Raw genomic sequence first — 27,634 nt, 5'->3', positions numbered from 1 at the left:
ATGCGGATCTTCTGGCCTCCCATCTCAATCGGAAGGTACTAAAATTTGTGTCCAGGACAAGAGATCTGTGGGCAGACGAGTCATACGCGCTGGTGCTCCGTGGGATCAGTACCAGCTGATCTATGCCTTTCCTCCGCTGAAACTGTTGCCACGTCTGCTCCACAGAGTGGAGGCCAAGGGGATTCCAGTAATACTGATTGCCCCAGATTGGCCTCAGCATCCCTGGTACGCAGACCTAATGCGCCTGGTTACTGCCGTTACGAGAAGACCTTCTGTCTCAAGGTCCGATTCTCCATCCTGCTTTACCATTTCTGGTTTTAACGGTATGGCTATTGAGAGCCAGGTGTTGAGGAACTGGGGTCTTTCGGACTCAGTGATCCCAACTATGCTGAGAGCACGGAAATCTTCTCGCAAGATATATCATTGTACCTGGAAGGCCTGCATCTCCATGTGTGAGGAGAAAGGATGGCGTCCACGCTCTTTTTCTATATCCAGGATCCTGCTGTTTTTACAGCAAGGAGTAGACCAGTAATTGGCTTTAAGCACCATTAAGGGACAAATTTCAGCTTTGGCTGTTTTTTTTTTTTCAGCAACCCCTTGCATCTCACTCTCTAGTGAGCACTTTTGTTCAATGAGTCGGACATGTAGTTGCTCCGGTGCGCCCACCGTTACCTCCATGGGATCTGAATCTGGTGTTGTCGGCGCTTCAGAAACCACCTTTTGAAGATATCAGAGAGATTCCCCTCTTGACTCTTTCCCAGAAAGTGGTCTTTCTAGTGGCCATCACATCGGCCAGGGTGTCTTGCAAGTCGCCCTATCTGGCTATCCACAGGGGTAAGTTGGTGTTGAGTCCGCAACCTTCTTTTCTGCCGAAGGTGGTTTCGGCCTTCCACCTCAATGAAGACATTGTGCCACCTTCTCTGTGTCCTAAACCGACACATCCTAAGGAGGTGTCCCTTCATGCCCTGGACATGGTTCGGGCTCTGAGGGTGTATTTGTGGGAAGGGTAGGGGTGGGAAACAGCACAAAACTTCATCCACCATGGCTTGTGGGAACTAGTATAAACTTTACCCACAAAAAATGACAGTGTGTGGTAGGGGTGCAACGGATCAAAAAACTCACGGATCGGATCGTTCCTCGGATCAGAGTCAAGGATCGGATCAGAAAATAATTTAATTTGCAAAAACCTGTGAAAATTCCACCACCATATAGTCCCCACTGTAATATCCACAATCTCGCCCACTGTAATATTGGCTGAGTATGGCTGGGTACGGCTGAGCATAGCTGAGTATGGCTGGGCATGGCTGGGCACGGCTGAGCATGGCTGGGCACGGCTGAGTTTGGCTGGGCACGGCTGAGTATCGCAGAGTATGGCTGGGTATCGCAGAGTATTGGCAGGCAGGGTATCGCAGAGTATTGGCAGGCAGGGTATCGCAGAGTATTGGCAGGCAGGGTATCGCAGAGTATTGGCAGGCAGGGTATCGCTGAGTATTGGCAGGCAGGGTATCGCTGAGTATTGGCAGGCAGGGTATTGCTGAGTATTGGCAGGCAGGGTATCGCAGAGTATTGGCAGGGGTATCGCAGAGTATTGGCAGGGGTATCGCAGAGTATTGGCAGGGGTATCTCAGAGTATTGCTAGAGTATTGGGGTATTGCTAGAGTATTGCTAAAGTATTGGGGTACTGCAGAGTATTGGGGTACTGCAGAGTACTGCAGAGTATTGGGGTACTGCAGAGTATTGCTAGAGTATTGAGGTACTGCAGAGTATTGCTAGAGTATTGGGGTACTGCAGAGTATTGGCAGGGTATTGCTGGGTACTGCAGGGTATGGAGGGATGGCTGCTTCCATCTCAGGGTCTCTCCCTTCCACTGTACAGGTTAGTACAGAGAGGGGAGAGAGGAACCCGCGTCATGACATGACGTTGGTTTCTTTACAAGTGATCGCTCCGTCGGAGCTAGGCCGAGACCGCGGAGCGATCCGCGGATCGCGGCATGTGCCGATCCGAGTGGGGTGACCCGTTCGGATCACGGTTCAGTGACCGTTGCACCCCTAGTGTGTGGGAATAACCAAACTTTTTTACCCACAAATAAACAGGGTGCTCCTCAACAGAGAGGAACTACCCTCAAACCGCACCAGAACTGTGGTAACAAATGCAATATATATATATATAATGTTTGGTGGTTCTAAGTAATTTTCTAGCAAAAAAAAATTATTTTAACTTGAAACAAACAAATGACAGAAAAAGATTTAGTGTTTAAGTGGTTAAACTTTTTTCACTTATACACAAAGTCTATTCCATTGACAAATTGTTACAATATTTATACTTAAGTTCAACAGATAAAGAATTTTTTGATTCTTGGCAGACTGCCCAGTTTTTCTCTTCCTTTCTTTTGAGGGCTGTGGCTTCAAAAGAGCAGAGAGAATTATTATTATACAGTATTTATATAGCGCCAACAGTTTGCGCAGCACTTTACAACATGAGTGCAGACAGTACACTTACAATACAAATCAATACAGGAGGGACTAGAGGGCCCTGCTTGTTGGAGCTTACAATCTAGAACGGAGGGTCAAGTTGAAACAAAAAGGTAATAACTGTGGGGGATGAGCTGATTAAGAAAATGAAAATATAGTTGTTGTTTGCATAGAAAGAATTGTGAAACACTTTAGTCAAGATCGCGATAATGATTCTTGACGATTAATTGTGCAGCTCTATTGTAAACCCTCACTTTTAAAAAAAATAAAAAATAACAAACAAGTTATACTTACCTGCTCTGTACATTAATTTTGCACAGATCAGCCCCAACCCTCTTCTGAGGTGCCCCACCGGTGCTCCAAGCCCTTTCTCTTCATCGGGTGGCCCCACAGAAAGCCTCTTTCCATGGTGGCACCGGTGGAGGCTTGCTCCCTAGTCCCGCTGCTGCATCCATTGATACAAACCATGGGACTCTTGTCACAGCCTTTGATTGACAGCAGTGGGATCTAATGGCTCCCACTGCCATCAATCTTTCCAATGAGGAGAGCGACAGAGGCTTTAGCCACTGCGCTCATGCAGATAGCTGGATCTGATCGTGCTCGGGTAAGAAAGGGGGGGGGGGTCTGGAGCCTGGAGCGCAGCTGCAGCACAGAAGGTTTTTTACCTTAATGCATAGAATACATTAAGGTGAAAATCCTTAAGGCTTTACAACCACTTTTTAATTTCAAAGGAGAAATGTGTGGAACTGTGCACACATGATGCTTGCAGCTACAACCATAAGGTAGGATGTATATAGGTGGCATATAAATAAATCCCAATATTCTGCTTTTGCCTGTAGTTCACCTTTCATTGGTTTGTATTTTCATGTTTTTCTTTATACATATTATTTTTATAGGAAGCAAGCATTCTCGCTTTAAGTGTTTGAATTGACTTCCAAGTAAATATGGCAGTTATCTTACTGCATCAGCTTGACAATATTGTGCTGACAATATTACAAATATCTCAATGACGATTTTAATACCTTTTATGGGTTTCAAAGGATAACATCAGACAATCAATGTGCAATCTGATAAATGGACAGTTATCAAGGTAGCTGTGCATATACTGTACTATTATACTATATGTGCACAAATGTATTAGATCATTGTGCCATTGATATTGTTTTGATCCTTGGCAAATACATAGATGTACCAAACATCTAGATATTTCAGATTTAGCCAGTGTTGAATAAAGAGCTGTTCCTGTGATCAAAAACCTTGGTCCCAGATGTCAGTATTTCAAGATCATCCATTTGATGAAAAGTGAATATTTCTTTAACTGCACGTGTGCTAGAGTTTAGCACTCTTTTTATGTTGTGATGTTTAGGCATTCATTTTGATTTTATAGTTTTATTACCTTCTGTGCACTGAAAGGCTAAAAGTGAAACGATCTTGTGGGATTCTTGTGTTCTAGCTTAGAAGGTGAATATTTGGAAGTAAAGCTAATTTTCCTGGACAGTGTACTGCTGGCCCATTGCAATGCCAGGGAACTTTACTGTTTCAAGGAAACATTGGAGATAAGCCAGAGTTCCACATCTCCCATCTACCTTTTTTTGAACTGTGATATAACGAATGCGTACAGTAACTAAATTCAGCAGCCAAATATATATTAAGTAACTATAGAGAAGAAAAAAAAATCTTGTTTATGCTTCATCTCACAGTGCCAGAACATCTTTAAAGTAAAAACATGGATTTTTGATGTTTTTCAAAACTAGTCATTTCCACCTTGGTGTATATCCACCCAGGTGCAAATGATATCATGTGAAACCCATGACTTTTTAACCACCTCATGACCAGCAATGTACCTGTACGTCATTAGACTTCAAATGGTTATACTGGGATGATTCCTGCGTCCATTTTATTCGAGCCGGAGGTCGTCTGTCTTGTAATAGCAATCCTGGATTTCTTTTACAAGGAGAGGGAGGGAACATTCCCTCCTGCCGCCTTCCGCAGGTTTACTGGGATCTTCCGGCCCACCGGGAGTCCCGAACGATCAGCCGTTGCTTCCACCCACTGATCGTAGAGCCCAATATAGACGGGATCGGCTTTGTTTGTCTCTATAATATAGTAACTCATAAGCGATTGATGTCACATCACTTCCGGGTTACCCAGATGTAGAAATCAAAAGCATTTTAACACACCGATCTTGGTGCGATCAAAATGCTTTTAAGGGCAGAGGAGGGTCTAGTAGGCCCCATATCTCTCCATAAAGAGTACCTGTCACATGCCTATTGCTGTCACAAACATATTTAGATTCCTTATGATAGCAATAAAAGTAAAAAAAAATTATAAAATGAAAGTGACAGTGTAAAAATTAAAAATAAATGCTTAAAAAAAATAGTTTGTGTCCTCATCCCCATGCAAAGGCAAGCTTGTGTGTCAGTCCTGCAGTCGCGCAAGCAGCGACTGTCCCACCAATGTGTGGTATCAATACGAGTATCAGACCACGGGCAGTAATTCTAGTGCCTGTGTTAATCTAGAGTGGCAACTTAAAGGTTTTTAACTTACCTGGCGGTTTTCCCGAGTGTGGCTCAGGGTTAAATTTCAGCACCATTAGCGGTAACCCCAAGCCACACTCGGGATTGCATTGCAGGATCCTGGTGCGGTATACTTACCTTGTCCCCAGAATCCTGCGATGTCCCCCCACTGTTTCCGTGGGCTTTGTCCTCTGCCCGATGCCTCTCTGTGCCGGGCTCCATTCCCTGCAAGCGCTGCGACGCACGGGAGCCGAGCCCGGTCCAAATTTAAAAAAAGTGAAAAATCATAATACATATACAGTACATCCCTTTTGTCCCCAGTGCTTTGTCCAATGCCCTGCATCCAGTTCTGCCTGGAAACTGGAGATTGTCCATAGCAACCAAAAAGTGTCCTTTTATGTCAAAAGATTTAGACCAGCTAGAAAACAGCGATAGTAAATTAGAACACTTGCAGAATTGAGCGATAGTGAATCGTGGGGAAATTAATTAATTTTATTATTATTTATTATATTTTTTATAATTATTTATTATATTATAATTTATGATTTTGTGTTTCAAAACTTCATCATACCCAGGATATCTATTAGACTCTTGTTGTGTTGTGTGTTATTGCAAGAATTACAGGCCTACAATATAAAACGCCAAAAGTTCTATGCAAAATAATTCTACCGATTTGAAACCCAAAAATCTGACATAATCATACCGCCACGGAGGCTACAGTGTCGTTACACCTTTTTGGAAAGTAGACATTCCAAGGTATTTAGTAAGAGGCATGGTGAGCTTTTTGGTGTTGTCATTTTTTCCCACAATTCTTTGCAAAATTAAAAAAAATGTATTATTATTTTTTCCACAAAATTGTCATTGTAATAGGTTATTTCTCTCACATGAAATGTGTATACCACAAATAATGTCCCAAAATACATTCTGCTACTCCTCCTGAGTATTACGATACCACATGTGTGGTATTTTTCACAGCCTAGCCACTTAGAGAGGCCCAACATGCAGGGAGCACCATCACGTGTTCTAGGAGCATAAATTACACATCTAACTTGTTGACTACCTATTAGACTTTTGAAGGCCCTGAAGCACCAGGACAATGACACGTGACACTGACGTGGCACTGATGGCAGATGGCACGGATACGTGGCACTGATGGCACGTGACACTGATGACAGATGGCACTAATATGTGGCATGTATGACACGTGACACTGATGTGGCACTGATGACAGATGGCACTAATATGTGGCACTGATGACACAACAGATGGCACATGACACTGATGACAAATGGCACTGATATGTGGCACTGAGGACAGGTGGCACTGATAGGTGGCACTGGGGACAGGTGGGCATGTGTGTGTGTGTTTGTTTCACTATGTGAGTGATGACTTTTCACTGACGCTGCAGCACGGAAGCTCTCCCTCCTCACATGCTGTCTCTGTGTGAGGAGGGAGAGCCGGCGATGAGAGATGATCTCATATGTTTACATATAAGATCTTCTCTCATTAGACATGCCGATCGAGTGCTAAATGGCCGCTGGGATTGGCCATTTAGCACGATCTGTGATTGGCTGTGTCCAAGGGACATGGCAAACACAGAACTTCCCAGATGCGTGCCCGCAGCGGAGCGCAAAGGGGAAGTAAACAGGAGGACGTCCAGGGACATCCACCTGGCAGTTAGTGTCCGCGCTGTAGCGGTCTTGTGGCTATAGCGCAGGAACAAAGTGGTTAAAGTTTAATGGCTGCCTGAATACTTGAGTATTGAGCTGGATGCCGGAGCGAGCAGTCACAAGTCTATATCAGTTTTGATGTCTGTGGCCTCTTCATAAAACACTAGTATACTCCTTTTCATATAGCCAAGCTACCTTCATGCAATTCTGCAGGCCCTCTCCTATATTTTTGCCCCAGTGGGTCCCCTGGTGCCTGCCTCTCAAGTTTGTTTTGGTTGTGTGGGAGATCTGGACTAGTAGTTTTGGGCTAAGCACCTCTCTGCCATTGAGTTATGCATCTGTGTTGATGCCTTGGCTCAAGCACTTTTGAAGCGACTTCTGTGTACTTCTATGTTTTTAATCGGCAACAGTTGTCATTCCATAGTATAATACTAACTTTCTTGCTATAAACTTCACCCCTGAAGAAGGAGAATTCTATATACACTCCGAAACACGTTGGGTGCAAGAAATACAAGTTTATTACCTGTTATTTCCTTTTGGATGACAACACTGTAACATGTGTTTTTATATGCTTTGTATATGTTTTGTATTTTCATACTTCAATAAATAATTTTTCATATTCATAGTAAGATAACTTTTATAGGGGTGTGACCAAGATGGCACTGTGAGTGGCTGCTTCTCTAGTGAGCTCCGCTTGTAGAATCTGTACCCGGATCCAGGACAGCCTTTCTTCCTCCATATTCAGCCCCTCCAGAGAGTGGGGTCAGAGACTGTTAGGCCCGTGGCCCAGAGGGAGGAGTTTGGAGACACTGCGTTCCTCCGGACGTTCCGCGGCCTCCACGAGAATTTAGGCCGCAGCCACGGCCTTTCCTGGCGGCCTCCGCCCGAACGGCGGAGCTCGCCCTCCCGACAGATCGGAGCGGGACCCTCCGCAGCTTGTGGGCGCACACGAAGCGGGAGTGACCCCTTCCCCGGCGGATGCCGGCGGCCTAGACAGTGCATCTAGTCCTCCAGCGGTGAGTAGGCCGCGACCGCAGCCTTTCTTGACGGCCTGCTGGCCGGTCCCTGAGATATACAGGGCCCTTCTATCTGAGACTGAGCCGCAGCTGCGGCCCCTCCTGACGGCCCCTGCGGAGTGGGACCAGGCCAGTGATTTTTCTACCCCAGCTTCCGGTTATCTTGGGGGACCCCAGCCCACAGACGGCAGACCGAAGGCAGCCCTGGGCACGGGACCGGGCCCTTCTACCCACACAAACCACGAACGAGGCGGAGCAGGCCTCTCATGACGGCCCAATGACACCCGAATTCTACAACCGAGGCCTCAGGGTTTTGCCGGTAAGGAGGTGGGTTTGCCTGGGGGGTCCTTGATTGATACTGGTGTCTCTCCCTGATACTCTCTGACCCCACTTGAACTTGTTCTACGCCACTCAAGCCACACATAAAGCAATAACGGCCTTAACCACCTGAATGAGGCACCGGAACTCGGGTGCGATTTTTAGTAAAAGTGGTAAGCGTCTGACTTTCCCGTCTCAGCCAGACCCCCCAGACTCCCTTGGACCACCAGGAGGAGACCCGCACCACAAGGAGTGCCCACAGAGCCTCCCAGACAGCCCCCATGGATCCGGCCCAGTCCCGACCTCCCTGGATGGAGGAGGTCATGGCGGACATCGCCACCTGTCAAACCACTCTAACGGCAAAAATAGAAGCCGTGCAGCTGGAAATGGGTCTCATCAGACAGGATATGGACAAACTCAGATCCAGGGTCGCAAAGGGTGAGCAATACTGAAGACAGTGTCCGAACATGGAGCTGCACTTCGCACCCTTCAAACCAAAGTTAAGGCCCTGGAATACAAGCTGAAGATGCTGAGAATAGAAACCGGCGCAATAATCTCCGCATTGTTGGCCTGCCGGAAGGGGCTGAAGGGAACAACCCCACCTGTTTCGTGGAGGGCATGTTGCATGACCTCCTCCCTGATGCTCGCATCTTGCCTCACCACACGGTGGAAAGGGCGCACCGCATACCACCTAAACCGGGGCCTCCTGGATCCCCCCCGCGAGCCTTCATCCTCCGCCTCCTCAATTTCAGAGACAGAGATTAAATTCTCCACGCTTCTAGAATTGTCGGCGACCTTCGATATCAGAATGCCAGGATGATGATGTTCCCTGACTACTCGGCGGAGACTCAGGAGCTCAGGAAATCTTTTGACGATGTGAAAGCGGCTTTGACATCCAATATAGTATCCTTTTTCTGGCCCGTCTAAGAGTCCAGGACGGAGAGACGACCCGCTTCTTTAACACCCCCAGGAAGGCATCTGCCTGGATTGATTCGCTGCCGCCGGTCCGCTGATCGACCTTTACGCCCAGATCTGGATGACACCCTACTTCTTTGGAATTGATCACAATCCACTCCACTGTTGAGACGCCCACATCTTTTGTTGCACCTGTTGTGTCCTGTTTGCACCTATGGTGGGCTCACCTCTGACGATGAAAGCAATCTCCCCGGTGGCTGGCATTTAAGTTGTTACCCCTGACTTGAGACGGAAAGAAGCATACAAAGATGAAGTGATCAAACCATATTTAACAGGGGGTACCACATCCCAATATTGTATATAACAAAAAATTAGGAAAGAAAGAGGGAGAAAGGGGCTGGAGGGTAACAAACCCCCGGGACTTTTAAACGGTACTCATATAGAAATAGTCAAGAATAATACCCACATTAATAAGACACTCTTTTTATGAAATATTCAGTATGGATTAAAAATGAATTCCATAAATAAATATACAGTCTTCAAGAAAATTAATTAATGGAATGTATACAAGAAAGGTACAGATCATAACACCACGAAATGTTACCAATCCAACACATATACTAATGCTGCGATTTTCTACATGTTTCGCCCTCTTGAGCTTCTTCAGGGTAATGCAGCAAATATTAAAAAACTAAGAAAAATAGAAAAAAGAAAAAAACATAGAATAAGAAATTTGTCTGATTAAAACGAACATATATATGAATAGATACATAGGGGTATTATACATCTTAGGTATGTACATTAGTTGTTTCGGGAAATTCTAGATCAAAGCGAATAAACACATATATCATTATAACAAAATGATAAAAGGTGGGTAGAAAAATCGTGTCTCACCATGTGCATACAAACTCGAAAGTCTATAGTTCAGAAATCACATCACAAAGACGTGCAGTAAAAGAAGGTTTTGATGAAAAGCTTTAATAGAAAGGCCGCATTGGGAAATACTGGACCCCAAAAATCTGCAGAGAGGGACAATTTCACATTGTAATATGTCAATGGTAACAATTAAGAAATAAGAGTATGGTAACACATATTGCCTGGAAATGATTAAAGTGATCAACATTGAATCAATCAGGATAACCACATTGGCTTCCAAACAGTATAGCGTTGTTGGTATGGTACTGCCAGAAAATGTAAAAAAAGGGGTATATAACTGGGTATTTCCTCCGATCACCTGTAAAAAGGTGAAACGAAGGAAGCATAAATATCTAAACCCCAGATGATGTAATATAAGCAGGAACAGAGAAGAACAGCTTAACCCTGTCTACACATTGTTCCAATGGTGACTAAATTATGCAGCTAAGTGACCAGACCGATCAAATAAAATAAATAGAGATTATTACCTATAGTAAAGGACAAAGCAGCCGCTGGGTTAGGCAATCATCCCAACTGCCCAGCGGATTTAGAATGACTGCCCCTCCGAAATAACCGAGGGAAAGGACCTTCCTCATCAATTGTCAGACCGGCATTGATGTAGGCTTGGTTTTTAAAAGCCCTCTCCAGCTCGGCGGCGTCTGACGTCGCCGCCGAGCTGCGGGCGTGTACAGGGAGGCTCCGCCCTGATGCAGAGATCGAGCAGCAGTTATGCGCATGCGCGAGTGACGCAATTTGCATCGTCATCGCGCCGCGGCCATATTTGAAAGACCGGCTGCCCTTAGTGTATTACGAACGAGGCCAGAGGCCAAAAAGGGGAAGGGCAGAGAGCATCCGTCCCAAATTCACCTTCGTGTATTCCAAAAGGGGCAAGAATGAAAATAGCAGCCACTATGGGAGCAATGCAGAGGGGCAGAGTATGTAACAAGACAAAAGGGCACCAAGGATTAGAACATCTGATTGATTAAAGAGGCCTGTTACCTGTAGTGCCCCTGGGCGCCCGTGCAGACTTCTTAAAGGGGACATGTATACCCAAAATAAATGCGGCGATCCAATAATTATATTTTAATATTCTCAAATTGTTTCAATAAAGTACAGAACCGTAGAAATTTAGAAAAATGTGTTTCTAACACCGAACCAATTTCTAAAGGTGAACCAGACTTTTCAGAGAGACCACATGGTGATGTACACGTAAATCTGACCAACCACAACAAGTATCCAATATTAGTAATTTACATGCTGAATCATACTTTAGTTTTTTTTTTTTTTTTTTTTCTGTCCATACTAAAGTATGATTCACCATGTAAATGACTAATATTGGATATTTGTTATTGGATCATTGTGGAGCCGGGTTCCACAATGATCCTGATCCTTTTACTACCCCCAGAGTCCATGTCTACTCTTAACATCCTCTCCTGGAACACCAGGGGGTTGAACTCCCCGGTTAAGCGATCCCTGGTGTTCCAATTACTTAAAACGTATAACCTACATATATGCGTACTCCAGGAGACGCACCTTATCGGGAGTAGGCTTCTTTCTCTAAACAAAACCCTGGGTGGGGTGCCATTACCACTCCACTCACTCTAGTTTTGCCAGGGGTGTAAGTGTCCTAGTATTGAAGTGCCTCCCCTTCAGGCTCCTGGATCTGGCCTTGGACCCGGTATGTCATTATTCATGCGACAATCTACTCGGTGACCTGGACCATTGTGGGATTATACGTGCCCCCGCCGGCCTCATCGCTGGTGCTGAACCAAATCACTAGCAAGATGGCTGAGTTCGCCTCTGACAACACTCTCCTCCTAGTTGATTTTAATCTAGTTCCTGACCCAGACATGGACAGACTGACGCCGGGGGGATACCATGGCCCTGAGCTGGCTGAATGGGCGGACACCTATGGCTTGACGGATGTCTGGAGTTGGAGATACCCCAGGTCTCGAGAATTTACATGTCACTCTGCCTCCCATAAAATGTTCTCTCGCATATACTTGGGTTTTTGTGGGAAGTCCAGTCCTCCCAAGGGTCGCGGACATAAAAATATTGCCATGGGGAATATCGGATCATGCACCTCTGCTCCTGACATTGGATCTTTCCCTGGGACCAGCGGTTAGATTATGGAGGCTACCCAGATTCTGGATTTCAGATACCGCTGTGGATGCTCAATTCAGGACTGAATTGAATAGCTATTGGGTGGAGAATGCAGGCTCGGCTAAGGCCACGGTTGTGTGGGATGCCTTCAAGGCTACCAGGAGGGGGCACTATCAGACCATCATTGCCAAAATATGCAGGGAACGTAGAGCAGAACTGAATAGGGTTGAGGGAGATGCGGTCTGTGCAGAGGCTCTCTTTGTCCGCACTTAGGACCCCCAACACTATCTGAAACTGCAGACCCTGACTAGGGATGGAAGTGGTTTCTACACTGAATAATGTGACCGGGTCGAACCTCCAAGTTGACCCTCAAATCCTACTATTGAGCCATTTGGCAGATGTCGAGGGGGACAGGTACTGCAAACTGTGCCTTACCTTCGCATTGTATTATGCCAGATGCGAGATTTTGTTGAGATGGAAACTAGAAGACCCCCCTACCCTTGCCTTGTGGAGGAGATCGGTAAACATGGTGCTCCCCCTGTATAAGTTGACCTATGAAAGTAGACAGTGCCCTGCGAAGTTTGATAGAATTTGGTCCTCCTGGATAGACGCATCTGCTGACCTTGGTTCCCCCTCCCCCTAACTTTTTGAGTCGGACCAAAACGGCTGGCAATCTCCCCCTCTGGTTGACCGTCATATCCTCTCTCTCCCGTCCATTTCCACCCTGACCTCCCTTTTTTATTGTAGAGCTGTGAAAGTAATATTTACAGTAGCGATTGTTTGCTCTTTTTGCACTATAAAGGGCTCATTTTAGTTTTTTTTTTTAACTCCATTATGTTGATTAATCGATTATGAAATGAATCGATTACTATTTTCATAATCGATTAGTTGTCAAATTAATCGATTTGTTGTTTCAGCCCTAGTCAGGTACCTGCATGATGACTGTGAAGTTTCACTGAGGATGACATGCATTTATGATAGAGTATAACGGCTACTTATGTTATCTGTACTGTTGGATCGTTAATTTAAGAATGACTGCCGGATGAAGGTGGTTTCTCCTGTCTATAAATGTGTAATACCAGACTTACTGTACTTTGCAATGTAATGCTGATTTGTCTAATAAAATCTTCTGTTAAAAAAAAAAAAGATAACTTTTATAATAATATTTTTTTTTTTGTGCCTTAAAAGTCCGCCACCAGGGGGTTTTGTTTCAATTTACGTCATTAATTTAGTCACTTTGCATTGTATGTAAAAAAAAAAACGATATCTGATTCCATGGTAAAATGCATTAGAACACTGATATCTGCATTTTGTTCAATATTCTGTTAATGTACAGTAAATAGTGTTAGCTTACTTAACACGTCTGAAAAAATAATAGCCTGTAAATAAGCATCTATTAACCCATGTGATTTTATATAAGGTTTCAATCATGATTCTACAAAGAATAATAAGCCCTTTTTTGTTCTGCTAGGCAACAAATGTGGAGAACCTTGCACTACCATGGGTAACGTTTGGAAGGCAAGCAACAAAAAACCCAGTGACGCTTTTGGATCTCTGTTATGGAAAAGTTGATAATCTTAACCTTTTTTATGTGGTAAGTTTTTAAATCTGTTATTATTTAATTTTTTTGTTAACTTGCAACCCATAAGAGAAATTTGAGACCGATTTCGGATTCCTTGCAGAATGAAATATATTTTCAAAATTTTGAGCTGCTATAAATTGACCAAGATTGGCAAAGCAGTGGACATTTTGGTATATTCTGGCTATAGCTCAGTATTAGTGTAGACCGTAATGGACCCATCCTATGCAAGTATAATGACAATTGTTGAAGGTTTGTTTATGTGAGCCCCACTTCTGCTATTCAGTCCAAAGGTATCGGGCCTGCTGTGTTTTTGGGAAGTACCGTATTTATCGGCGTATAACACACACCGGCATATAACACGCACCCAAAGTTTAGGAGGGAATTTTAAGGAAAAAAAATGACATTTAAATGCCCATCAATGCAGCCTTATCAGTTTCCATCTGCAGCCTTGTCCATCATTGCAGCCTTGCCCAGTGCCTTTGCAACAGTCTCTTTGCAGCATTGCCAGTCTCTTTTCAGGATTGCACTGATTTAAATTTGGCGCCGATCTCCGCTGACTGAGAGGAGCGAGTGGAGCCGAGGTACACAAAGCTGAGTGTACTTCAGCTAGACTCAGCTCTGCTCACAGTCCCGCCCATCTCCAGTGATTGCGAGAGGAGAGGAGCGAGTGCCGCTGACGTACAGAAAGCTGAGTGTACTTCAGCTAGACTCGGCTCTGCTCACAGTCAGGGGCAGGTCTGCGAGAGGAGCCGAGTCTAGCCGAAGTACACTCTTCTTTCTGTATGTCAGTGGTGCTCACTCCTCTCCCAATCAGTGGAGGTGGGCAGGACTGCGAGAGGAGCCGAGTAAAGCCGAGTGTACTTTGGCTTTGTGTATCTCGGCTCCACTCGCTCCTTTCCTCACAATCAGCGGGGGATCGGCGTATAACACGCACCCACGATTTCCCCCTGATTTTAAGGGGGAAAAAGTGCCTGTTATACGCCAATAAATATGGTATTTGATATTCATTGAATGTATTAGGCAATGAGATAAATCTTCTGGATACACATTGTCAGCTTGGATGTTGGGTGCAATGTTCATTAACATGTTCAGATAAGACTTACTAGAATTAAGATCATGTCTAGTGGTTCTGTATTCTGGGCCTAACTCAAGAAATACTTGACCTTATCAAACTATTTCCTTTATGAATTAGAGGTCGACCGATATGGGTTTTTCTCTGGCCGGTGCCGATATTTAGAAATCATGGCGGCCGATAGCCGATATATGATGCCGATTTTTTTGGGCCGATATGTTAGGCCGATTTTTTTTTTTTTTAATCCCCCTTGATCTCATAAAATCTAACACACCTTTCCCACTGGGACATTTTTCAGGCGCTTTTGGGCTAAAAATAGCGCCTGTAAAGTGCCTGCAAAACGGCTCCCCTGCAGTCTGTGTGAAAGACAGAGTGTTTTCACACTGAGTGCCTATTCACACAGGGGCGACACGACTTGCAGCGCGACTCACAGATGCGACCTGCACACGACTTCAGCAGCGACTTGCAAGACGACTGTATAGAAGTCAATGCAAGTCGCCTGAAGTCCCCCCAAAAATAGTACAGGAACCTTTTTCTAAGTCGGAGCGACTTGAGTCGCTCCTATTAGAACGGTTCCATAGTACAGAACGGAGTGAGACTTGTCAGGCGACTATGTCGCCTGACAAGTCACGGTAGTGTGAACGGGCAAGAAGGCGATGCGCTGGCAGGATCTTAAAAAAAGTCCTGCAAGCAGCACGTTTGGAGTGGTGTATACCGCTCCTCCGCCACTCCTGCCCATTGATATGAATGGGCACCACTGCCGAAGCGCATGCAATGCGATTTGGCAGCGGTGCTTCACGGGCGCATTTAACCTCTCCCTCGGCCGCTAGCTGGGTTTTATGTGCCCCACTAGCAGCCAAATAGCGCCGCTAAAATGATGGTAAAGAGCCGCTAAAACATGCAGCGTTTTACCATCAACGCCTGATACAGAAAATTTCTTACATTTAAACATTTATTAAACAAAACAAACCTCCAATCAGTTTACTTGTATGTATGATTTAGATTAAAAAAAAAAACTATATATTAAATAAAAACAGGTAGTCAAAACTTTTGGACGAAAAAAAAAATGGGCTAACTTTACTGTTTTAAATTTTTTTTTTTTTTTAAATAGTGTATTTTTTTCCCCAAAAAAATGCATTTGAAAGACCTCTGTGCAAATGCCGTGTGACATAAAATATTGCAACAACCGCTATTTTATTCCCTAGGATCTCTGCTAAAAAAAATATATATATAATTTTTGGGGGGTCTAAGTGATTTTCTGGCAGAAAATACAGGATTTTTACTTGTAAGCAACAAGTGTCAGAAAAGATTTAGTCTTTAAATGGTTAAACTGAGAACTCTACACACTGAGATGATTTCATTCATTCAAGTGTAAACATTGTATCTTTTTGTTTTTTTCTTGGCAGACTGCCCAGAGAGGAGGAAAGTCGTTTCTATGACGACTCAGGCAACTTACACTGACTTCTATTACAGAAGTCTTTCCAAGTTGCGCTGTTCTAAATCGGCCTTTTTATCAGCACAATCGGCCGATGCCGATTAATTAAAAAACGGCAAATATCGGCCGATATATCGGTCGACCTCTATTATCTTGTATTTTTATGAGTGAATACAAGGCTTCATCTGAGTGACTTTTCCACCTCACCCAATCAGAGGAAGCCTTGTATTCATTTATAAAAATGAGCAACGCTTAGCCTAATTTGGTATTGTTTCAGGATTGGGACGAGAAGTCCCTATACTAGTGCTTGAACATACCTGATGCTACACACAGTTTCTGCTATGTTGACAGCCGCTGCATTGACTAGTAATGTAAATACCTTGTTTGGGCTGTGCTGCTCCAAGCGACTGTGTGTATCCTGGTGACTCCAGGAGGTGCAGGTATCCAGAGGGCCGTCCGGTTCGATATCGTTAACTTACAGTGAAAAACTTGTAGCTGCAAACAATCAATGAGCCCAATAGAAGTATGAAGGCCAGCTCCAGCTAGTCTCCTTCCATGCCATGCCTCTCTGATGGGTTTCACCTTCCCATGGGCTGAGTTGTAGAGATGGGGATGATGATAGGTAATAAGGCCTCAAGGTTATATGCATCGTCAGTCAAACAGAAAAAAACACAGCTGGGTAACTGAAGAAAGAAAGGGATCCATTCTCGTTCATCTTAAGAACGCTACTATATGCAGAGCTGAGGTAATGAGCTAAAGTTAACAAACACACTAGGGTATAAGCCAATTTAATCATCCAGACCAGCAGACATAAGATATACATTGTATGAACCAACACAGAAAAAATAACGGTCTACTCAGGCTGTTACAAATCTTGGAGATTACTTAACCCCTTCCCGCCGAGCGTACGCAGATGTGCGTACTCGGCTTCCGGGGGGTATACCAGGATGATGCCCGCACCTGCAGGCATCATCCCGGTACCGTTTTTTCCAGCGGGCGTTTGGCTATCCAGCCATAACAACCGATGCGGCTAAAAGCCGCTCGGATGTTATGCCGGAGGAGCGGGAGGGGACACCCCCCCCCCCTCCCCCCGCTGTTACAGCACCGATTCCACATCCGATGCCTCCGCCTGCTGGGGAGGAACTGGAACGAAGCCGTAATCGGCTTCGTTCCAGTATCCTAATAGTAAACACGGAAGCGACGTCATGACGTCACTTCCCGTTTACTCGGCTGCCAATGGCGCCGGATTTAAAAAATATACGGTATTCAGAATCACCGTTTTCGGCAATCTGAATACATTGAAGTGTAAAGGAGGGATGGGGGGTCTTTTTTTTTTTTTTTAAACAATTTAGTCATTTTAAAATAAATAAAAAAAAATACAATTTTTAAAGCGCCCGCCGTCCCCGCGAGCTGGCGAAGCAAAAAAAACGCATACGGAAGTCGCGCCCGCATATGTAAACGGTGTTAGAATCACACATGTGAGGTATCGCCGCGATCGTCAGAGTGAGAGCAATAATTCTAGCACTAGACCTCCTCTGTAACGCTAACCTGGTAACCGTAAAAAAAAAAATGTAAGCGTCGCCTATTGAGATTTTTAGGTACCGTACTTTGTCGTCAATCTACGAGTGCGTGCAATTATAAAGTGTGACATGTTTGGTATCTATTTACTCGGCGTGACATTATCTTTCACATTATGCAAAAAAATTGGGCTAATTTTACTGTTTAATTTTTTATAAATTAAGGAAAGTGTCCCTTTTCCCAAAAAGTTGCGTTTAAAACACCGCTGCGCAAATACCGTGTGACATAAAATATTGCAACAATCGCCGTTTTATTCTCTAGAGTCTCTGCTAAAAATATATATAATATATATATATAATGTTTTGGGGTTCCAAGTAATTTTCTAGCAAAAAATATGGATTTTAACACCAAATGCCAAAAATAGGCTTAGTCATGAAAGGGTTAAGCTGACAATAGATGGGTCAGTTCTTTTTCGTTCAACCAGTAGGTTGATTAATTTCCCTCAACCACACACTTGATTTTGATGGTGGAATCCTCCCTGCTAAGCTATTGTATTCTGACAACGGGGAGTACACACTGATCAGCATTGCTGGCTACCCACACCGCTCCCCCAGTCTGCTGAACAATTCTGATATAAGCTTATGGTCATTGAAGTAACCATATGCTTCTAGGAGAGGGAGAAAGGAGGTCCGTACGCCATACTGACCTGGCCACCTGCGGGCCCTTTTGTAGGTCTGTTTGGCATACAGACTTGGCAGTGAAAGGGTTAAGCCTCGGTTCACACCTATGCATTTTTGGTGCATTTTGCAGAAATGCACTACAGTTCATTTAATATGGGACACGTTCACATCTGTGCTTTGTTCAGCCACTATGTTTTTGAAAAGGATCACAGACTTTTTTAAATGCAAAACTGCTTTTTTTTCTTCAATTGACTTCTTTTTTTTTTTTTGCCAAGATTTGCATTTTGTGTTTTTCAATCTGCTCAACAACAAACTGGCCAAAAATACGCAAATCACGCCAAAATTGTGGTAAAATTGCGTGTGCAAAAAGGCACAGCAAAAAGCACTGCTGAAATAACCGAAAGCAAATTGCATAGGTGTGAACCAGGCCTAAAAAAACATTCTTTACTTTTTATGCAACCTGACTGCATACCAGTAATAAAAATGGCTTAAATTAGGCTTTAATTGTAACTACACCCTCCACTTTTCATGATATTTCAGCTTCAAAACAAATGTATTTGCATGAAGGTAATATTGAATGATCTATGCTAAAATAGCATAAGCAGATTATTTGAAAGTCATGCCAAATGGCTGCATGTTTTTCAATTTTAAAATCTTTAAAAAAAAAAAGTTTAACCACTTGCTTACTGGCCACTTAAACCCCCCTCCTGCCCAGACCAATTTTCAGCTTTCAGCGCTGATGCACTTTGAATGACAATTGCGTGGCCATACAACACTGTACCCAAATGAAATTTTTATAATTTTTTTCCCCACAAATAGAGCTTTCTTTTGGTGGTATTTAATTACAGCTGGGAGTTTTATTTTTTTACTAAACAAACAAAAAAAGATGCAAAAAAAAAAATAGTTTTTATAAAATTTTGCAAACAGGTCATTTTTCTCCTTCATTGAAGTGCGCTGATGAGGCGGCACTGATAGGCTGCACTGGTGGGCACTGATAGGCTGCACTGGTGGGCACTGATAGGCATAGTTAAGGCGGCACTAATAGGCACAGATAAGGTGGCGCCGATAGGCACAGATAAGGCAGTACTGATGGGCACAGATAAGGCAGCACTGATGGGCAAAGATGGGCATAGATAAGATGGCACGGATGGGTGGCACGGATGGATGGCACTAAGGGGCACTGATAGGTACCACTGATAGATTGGACTGATGGGCACTGATAGGTGGCACTGATGGGCGGCACTGATGGGCACTGGTAGATGACACTGATGGCCATGGATATGTGGCACTGGGGTGCAGCACCGTTGTTGAGGCAGATTGTGGGCACTGCTGGGTGGCACTGTGGGCACTGCTGGGTGGCACTATGGGCACTGATGGGTGGCACTGACGGGGGGCACTTATTTATTCATGAGGTGGCACTGGCAGGGGGCAGGTGGGCACTGGCAATCAGTCCCGATCACGGCCGCTGGGGATCGGCTCTCTTTTTTTCTCCTCGCGCTGTCAGCGCGAGGAGAAATAATAGCCGATTACCGGCTCCGTTGTATCACATGATCAGCTGTCATTGGCTGACAGCTGATCACGTGGTAAGGGGTCGGGATTGACCCCTTGCTCGGATCCATGATCAGGCGAGTCTCATAGACTCGCCGATCACAGAGCGCGCCGCGCGCGCCCCTCAGGGGGCACGCAGGCCGCTCGCGCACGGGACGACGTCAATAGACGTAGTCCCGGCAAAGGAGGTCCGCGCTGTAGCCGTCATTTGGCTATAGCGCTGATCTCTAGTGGTTAAAGATTTTTTCAACCTGCGTAGTGTTATACAATTCAAAACCAATACAATACAAAAAGTAAATATAGCTGGGCGAATACGGTACTTCTGAGATGGGTAGTTCCTGATAATGCCTGTGGATTCCTTGAGAAGCCAGTGGGTATCCCTGCTCTTTAGCATTCCTACATAAATGATGTGTCCATTTTCTATAGACTAACCTTATCATTGAAGTTATAAGTACAAAATCCACAGTTAGTATTTTAAAATGTATTAGCTGGCCTTTTAAACAAAAAATGTTGGGATAGATATAGTTTACTGATAGATGCTGATAACATATTTTGGTGAAACATACATGTATAATCTCAACAGTTAAAACACAACAAACAAAAGCATGCAGAAAAAAATACATTTTTCAAGATAGCAATAAATAAAATCTCATGTAGAAATCATTAAAGCATGTAATTTAAAGATCTGAAGTTATTTTTAAATTAACTCACAAGGGAGGCAGAGGCATCTAGATAAATAATTAACATAAATCAGAGTAAAGTGTGAGCACACTGCGACTTGAAGAGCAATACTATATATATATGTAGTGTTTTGGTTTCAAAAGCTGGTGAAGTTAGTAAAGTACTGTATTCACTTCCCCAAGATCTTTTAATAGGCAGCAAATGTGGATGGATGAAATGACAGAATATGCTCATTCCCTGTTTTCCTAAAGTGTAGCCTACACACATGCTACAGTGGTGCTAGAGTGAAAGCTTGAACCTCTTTTGAATATATAGACGTACTTGAAGTAACAAATCTTCAGCAAGCGACAGTTGCATCTCTAGCAATAATGTGTTGTATGTGTTAAAGCGGGAGTACGCCGGGAGTCCGCGTTTTTTTATTTATTTTTTTTTATTTTTTTTTTTAAAGCCAGCAGCTACAAATACTGCAGCTGCTGACTTTTAAAATAGTGACACTTACCTGTCCAGCACGCCCGCGATGTCGGCACCCGAAGCCGATCTCTCGATCGTCTCTCCGGTGTTGCCGCCGCCATCTTGGGTATGGCAATCAGGAAGTGGAGCCTTTCGGCTTCATTTCCCGGTTCCCTACTGCGCATGCGCGAGTCGCGCTGCGCAATAAGGATGGACCCGCTGCCTCTGGGATTTGTGTGTTTCCCAGCAGGCAGCAGGGGACTTTCGGAAAGGGGCGTAATCTACGCCCCTTTCCGCAGAGAGCTATCCCGGAAGTGGGTGCAGATACCTGTACTGTACAGGTACCTGCACCCCCCTCCCCCCTGAAAGGTGCCAATTGTGGCGCCGGAGGGGGGGAGGAATCCAATGAGCGGAAGGTCCACTTTAGGGTGGACCTCCGCTTTAAGAAAAAAATGATGAAGAAAAATTGAGTAAAATAAAACTAAATATCACTGGCACATGTTGAAAAAGCTCTTTCAACCCCCCACAAACAAAATATTACATTTTTAATATTTTGACACTTGCCTGTCGAGGGTTCCCGCGATTTTGGCACTCCAGCTGATTTTCAGATTGGCTGTCGGGTGCTGCCATCACCATTCCTGGTAAGGGAGACCTTCCGTGAAGCCTTTCGGCTTCACAGCCTGCTCCCTACTGCACATGCGCGAAGCATGCTGATCTTTCTAATTGGCCCAGTGGTGGAGTAAGGAGGAGGGGGGCTGGACTTCCGAGGGACCACTTTATCTCCAGAAGTGGGAAAGAGGGACCTGTCAAAAACGGGGTACCCCCCCCCAAAATGTGCCAAATGTGGCACCGGAGGGGGAAGAGACAGATAAGCGGAAGTTCCACTTTTAAGTGCAACTTTGCTTTAATATTGCCAATATGACTTGATCATTTTAAGGCCCATGACAATTTTATAGCAACGATTTGTACCAGCCAGAGAATGGCACCCCTTGGCATGTTTGTTCCTTGGAAAAATGTTTTGCAGTTAATGAAATGTCTGTGTTGTACAAATTCTGTGGTTTGTAGCTTAATCTTTAAGTGACTGACTTTTAGCTGAATTGCCAACTTCAGTAGCTACTCCAATGGACATTGGCAGTTTCACAACTGCAGTTAAAATATGATAGTCTATGCAGCTAGTTGCTCATGGCCTCTTCTATATATTGGAAAAACAATTTGGCAATTTAAATTTAGGTTTTGAAACACATAAATGATGTCATTCTCAAAAAAGGCAGACCAATACCGAGGCATGTGGGGATTAATCATTATTATTATTATTATTCAGGATTTATATAGCGCCAACAGTTTGCGCAGCGCTTTACAATATGAGGGCAGACAGTACACTTACAATACAAATCAATACAGGAGGGATCAGAGGGCCCTGCTCGTTCGAGCTTACAATCTAGAAGGGAGGGTCAAGTTGAAACAAAAGGTAATAACTGTGGGGGGATGAGCTGATGGAGAAAATGAAAATACAGTTATGTGTGGGTGGGGTAGGCTTCTCTGAAGAAAAGTGTTTTCAGGGATCGTCTAAAAGCTAATAAAGTAGGAGATAGGCGGACAGATTGGGGTAAGTGAACCCCAATGTTTGAGAGTCTTAGAAAGGGTGATCTAGGTCAGAAAGTTGCTTAAAATGGAAGCTAAATTGATTTTTAAACCGGGGTCTATATCAGCTTATGGCCTTAAGAAAAGATTCACTTCACATTTGTGAATGATTAGAATAGTGGGTTTAATTACAAAGTCTGCACAACATTTAAACTTTACATCTATATTTCTACAAATAGCAAAAATATGAATCTTGTCATTTTTGTGAGGTCTTTGCATTGGCAGCTATACATAGATATATATCTTTTTCAATAGGGGAATATAGAAAAGTTAACAAATTATGACTGCTTTATATTATACCCTTTCGGGGGCGTTTAGCTGCATAGTAATGTGAGAGGTGGTAGAGTGAGAGCCGCACATGTGTATTGCGGAGGTGATGGTGTTGTGACGTTGATGCGGACATAATGTCGTCATGCACAAAGTTGCTCAGACAGATAGCGACAGCGAGTGTCCCTCTTGCCCAGCAATCTATATTGTGGTAAAGTTAACCCATGGGTGGAGGAGATAGTACACACAGTAGACCTCCATTTTTTATGGATTCAATTTTTGCATGTCATTGACATTTCTGTATGGGTAAAGTCACACACATGTTTTTTTTACTTCAGTATATATATTACTATTTGATTATATTTTATCTACTCATGAAAAGCTAAGTTTTAGGCCATGGTAGGTTGGATGGAGTGCAGCTCATCATTAAAGCTTATGATCTTAGAGGCAAGGTTCCCTTTTTCCTGTTCAAAGCACATCCCTAGATCAGTTACTTCTTTATGGGCTTTTCATCATCGGGCATTTGCTTCTCAGATTTTCAACCGCTTGGTTTCAGCAGATGTTGGCTTTGGTCATGAGGTTCTTCAAGTGGCTATGTAGGTTTCAAAGAGCCACCTCTTTTAACTTAATTGTTTGCGGGACTGTTTGCTATATTGCCCACCCCTCAATTTGACTGCTTTTGAACATTCCAATGTACATGAATATTCATCCTGTGTCCTGTAATGTATGACAAAAAAAATAGGATTTTGGACTTATCGTAAAATCCTATTCTTGGAGTACATTATGCACTCACTGGCCACTTTATTGGATACACCTTGCTAGTACCGGGTTGAAACCCCATTTGCCTTAATAATCTGTCAGAATTGGTTGAACTGCCTACTGATCTTCAGATGGTTATGGTTACCCAGTCATAGGGGTGGACATATGTGCCCATCTATTTTATGTGCATTCACTGTAATGCTCCTCCTAATTCCAATGATCTGATTTATTGTGGGGCTGTCAAAGCCTATTTAAAGTTAGATTTGGAAGTTAAGTACCATTACACAATTTCAGTCGTTTCAAGGTCTATGGTCAGAGTATAAAACGCCTTGCTTGTGCAGGGAAAGAGCAATGCAAGCCTCAGATCCCCCTATTGTTTGTGTTATGGGTGTGACCTTTTCTGTTTGGATTGAAGCAAATTGGCATTGACAGCCTGTGATAGCCACTGATCTCACTTGAAAAACATTATTGTAAAGTCTGTCTCAGCAGAAGTGCTTTCCTTGCTGAATAATTCATAACTAGCATTACTAATATACAGCACCTGCTGGCAGGATTTTACATTTGTTTATTAAAATGTGTTCAGCAGCAACTTACAATTAAGTCTTTGAGAACTATGACGATTTTGGTAACATATTATTTTACGGTGCAATCGATTAGCATCAACAAAACATATTTGCATTTCCTAAGCATCCTTTGAATGGCAATTAGTAGGGTATAATGTTATTTGATATACCATATGCGATAGTAATTTAATTTCAAGAAGGAAGAAAGTATAATGTTTAATTTTATTTTTTTCTAATGTGTTTAATTCCTTTATTTTTTATAAAACTGACATATTGCTGCCATTTACAATGCCATTGGCAGTTCTTGCAAATCCCTGCCCCAGAGGAGCTAGAGTTTAATCACCCTGGTGCAGATTTTAAAAAAATAGGTAAAAACTTGAAGAGCTCCACTACAGCTAGTAATTCAAAAACAAATAACATTCTTAACACTATGCATAAACAATAATATACAATTATAAATATATGGTATATAAAGATAATATCTTATAACCTAATCACTCCTAATGCAAGTGATAAAATGATAAATGGGATCTCCCGAATAATAATCCAGCAGGGTGAACCTTATGGTGACTCTCAACCCAAGAAAAATGTATATATCCACAAATCTGTGCAATAACACATAATTGGTCTACAATATCCAGAGTGTCCATCACTAATATTCATCCAAATAATGTGTTCTAGTATTTCTTCATCCATGGCAGAACACCCATGGAACACGCGTAAATAGATATGCACTCACCCTAGGGTGTTGACCCCTATAATTCTAGATCTCACTTGCTGCAATAGAAATGCAGTTTCCTGTCCTTCAATCTCAGCCCCTTCCTTGGATGTTGGCTAGCAAATCTTCCCTCTGAGAGGGTGTCTCGACTGTAACCCACAATAAATGCTTAAGGGTACCCGTTCAGGCTGCCAAGGTCCGGTGAGTTGGATGCCGCTGACCAGTGAGGGTGCAAGCTGAGAAAATGGAAAGAGGTGGCCTGACCACCAGGTACCTCACCTGACCGAGTGTTAAGCCGGCAAAAGCAGCCTCAGCCCCCAGGGCTGGGGCGAAACATGTTGGAGACATGGTCTGGATGAATTGAACTGAGACTGCCTTTACCTGCTTACCACTCAGGTAGGGTGAGGTGTGCAACGGCCAGGCTACCTCTTTCTATTTTTGCAGCAGAGTCTCTCCGCTGCTGAGTACTGCAGCCTTTTTCAAAGTAAGACAGTATGTAACCAATCTAGATCGTCATGCCTATGTTCATTATATATGCCTACAAGCTACTGTACAGAAGTCCTTCTCCAGGCTGGGCAGCCACCACTGTGCATTCATCTGGCTGTTAGTTCTAGAATCCACTATCCGCCTTGCAGATTTCACAGGTGAAGAGTTTGAAGAGGTCATTAATGGTCGCATGATAACAGGGAGCCAGTCAAAGGAAAACTCATACAAGCACAGGGAGAACATGCAAACTCCACACAGATATTGTGCTGGCCCAGAATCAAACTGAGGACCCCATTGCTGCAAAAGTAGAGTATCTAACCACTGCACCAGAAAAAAATATATTCAGTGGAGGATAAATCCACCAAGTGATCAATATCACTGTGAGAAACATATTTTATTTTATCTTTTTAGCGTGATTCTTCTAAATATTGAATATTTTATCCGTTTTAATTTATTTGTTTTACACTTACACACTCAAGAGCGTCTGAAAATGCTGTTGATTGGCCATGTGAAGCTCTAATACCGTTAGGTCACTGACCTGGAACTTGTGTGTGGTTAATGAGTGTCAAAAAGGTATAGATGTCCCCTGTGTCTATGATTGTACCAGGTTAGTGACTCAAAATGTACTAAAGCCAAATCGGCAGCCTGTGAGCCAGTGAATTAACCTTAAAGTGACTGGCACCCAGTTGATGCACATTCCGCCATTTAATCCATGGATTCGGCCCTAGAGTAAATGTTAGCCCACTGTGCCACTGGAGGTCCCTCACATGTCTCCAGGGTTTAGGTGGGTGCTACAGATGTATAAAGTAATGTAAAAAAAGAATTGCAATAAATGTGCAAAAATATTTTTTAATCTGATCTACAATAAACTCAAATGTAATTGGATTGTTTTATAAAACTACACTATGCAGTTTTTTTCTGAAAATCCTGATGAAGGGGAATTTATCCATAACCTAGAATCATAGGAGGGAAGGCGGAAAAAAGTGATGCATCAAGTCTGCCCAATTTTTCTATCTTATTTATATTTACTTTTTCTTTTTATTATAAATCTGTTTGTCCCAAGCATGTTAATTCTACTGACTCACTAGCTCTGCTGGAAGTTTGTTCCAAGCATCAGCTAATTTTTCAATAAAATAATACTTTCCAAGATTAGTTTTAAATTTTTCTCCTGCTTGTTTGAGGTCATGTTGCCATGTACTCGATCTTAGTGTCATATTGAAAATACTGCCTTCCTGAACCTTGTTCACATCTGAAATGAATTTAAGGATTTCAGTGGAAGAAAAGCCTAACTATAACTATTCTTAAAAATGCCCCCTCCCCTCTCCTACCTATACAGCCTATCCTGTAAAAAGAAAAGATCTGTATACTTACCTTTTTTAGTCTAGTCACTGATCCTGCAGGGCACCAGCTCCTCTGTGTAAGAGAGTGCTCAACAATGGCTGTGAAAAAGGTATATTATGGATCAAGCACCCCTTACTTCTTAGGATTTTATGTTGATTCTCTCTGCCCTGCAGTAACTACCCTTTGATTTAATTAGTGTACTCCCCCTTGGCGATCTCTCTGGCAAAATGGCCTTCTTGATGGTCATCCTGTCTGTCAGACGTGTATCTTAGCACCTTTCCCAATTCTTCACAAGGATAAAGTGGTCTTGCATCCAAAACCCTTTTTTTTTTTTTTTTTTTTTATCCTACGGTGGTTTTAGCCTTCCAACTTGCCCAGCTAAGAATTTGCCAGTGTTCAATCATCGGGAAGGTAGTAATTTATAACCCCAGGATCTATGACTATCCAGCTTTTGTCCCGTACAATACTCCAAGACATGTGATTTACAGGTCAAATTCCTATTTTTTTTGTTGCACATGATTGGATGATGGAAGTCAGCATAGCTTCATCTCATTAGCCTATTTGCCTTTAGTTAATCAACACCAATCTGTATGGTATAACATATTGCCGGCGTATAAGATGACTTTTTATACTTAAAAACATCCCCCAAAAATCGGGGGGTCGTCTTATACGTGGGGTATAAAATGTGAACCTTTTAGTTCGTTTGGGCCAAGCTGGCCGAAAACGAACATCCCTAATCTGTCAGGGATTAGCAATATTACCGCTGGATGTGCGGTAATACAGTATGTAGCTTCGGATACATACAGTATACTGTGCTGAGCCAATCACGGCGAGCAATGTATTCTATTAACCACTTCAGCCCCGGAGGATTTGGCTGCTCATTGACCAGAGCACTTTTTACAATTTAACACTGCACTGTTTAACTGGTGATTGCAGGGTTATGCAATGTTGTACCCAAACTAAATTGGT

At 43.3% G+C, this 27,634-nt stretch overlaps 1 protein-coding gene across 1 annotated transcript in view; it reads left to right on the top strand.

Annotated features, from left to right (window-relative positions):
- The window catches only part of LOC143940699 (uncharacterized), a 191,727-nt gene that overhangs the window by 67,457 nt on the left and 96,636 nt on the right, over nt 1–27,634 (top strand). Inside the window, exon 9 of the mRNA XM_077462345.1 lies at nt 13,396–13,518. Within this exon, the coding sequence (XP_077318471.1) occupies nt 13,396–13,518 (123 nt within the window). The remainder of the gene's footprint in view (nt 1–13,395; nt 13,519–27,634) is intronic.

This window comes from Lithobates pipiens, unplaced genomic scaffold, assembly GCF_037356315.1.
Source record: "Lithobates pipiens isolate NorthernLeopardFrog02 unplaced genomic scaffold, aLitPip1_a1.2 Scaffold_3, whole genome shotgun sequence".
Lineage (NCBI taxonomy): Eukaryota > Metazoa > Chordata > Amphibia > Anura > Ranidae > Lithobates > Lithobates pipiens.
Note: the sequence above shows the minus strand (reverse complement) of the source record. Positions and strands in the feature narration are given on the sequence as shown.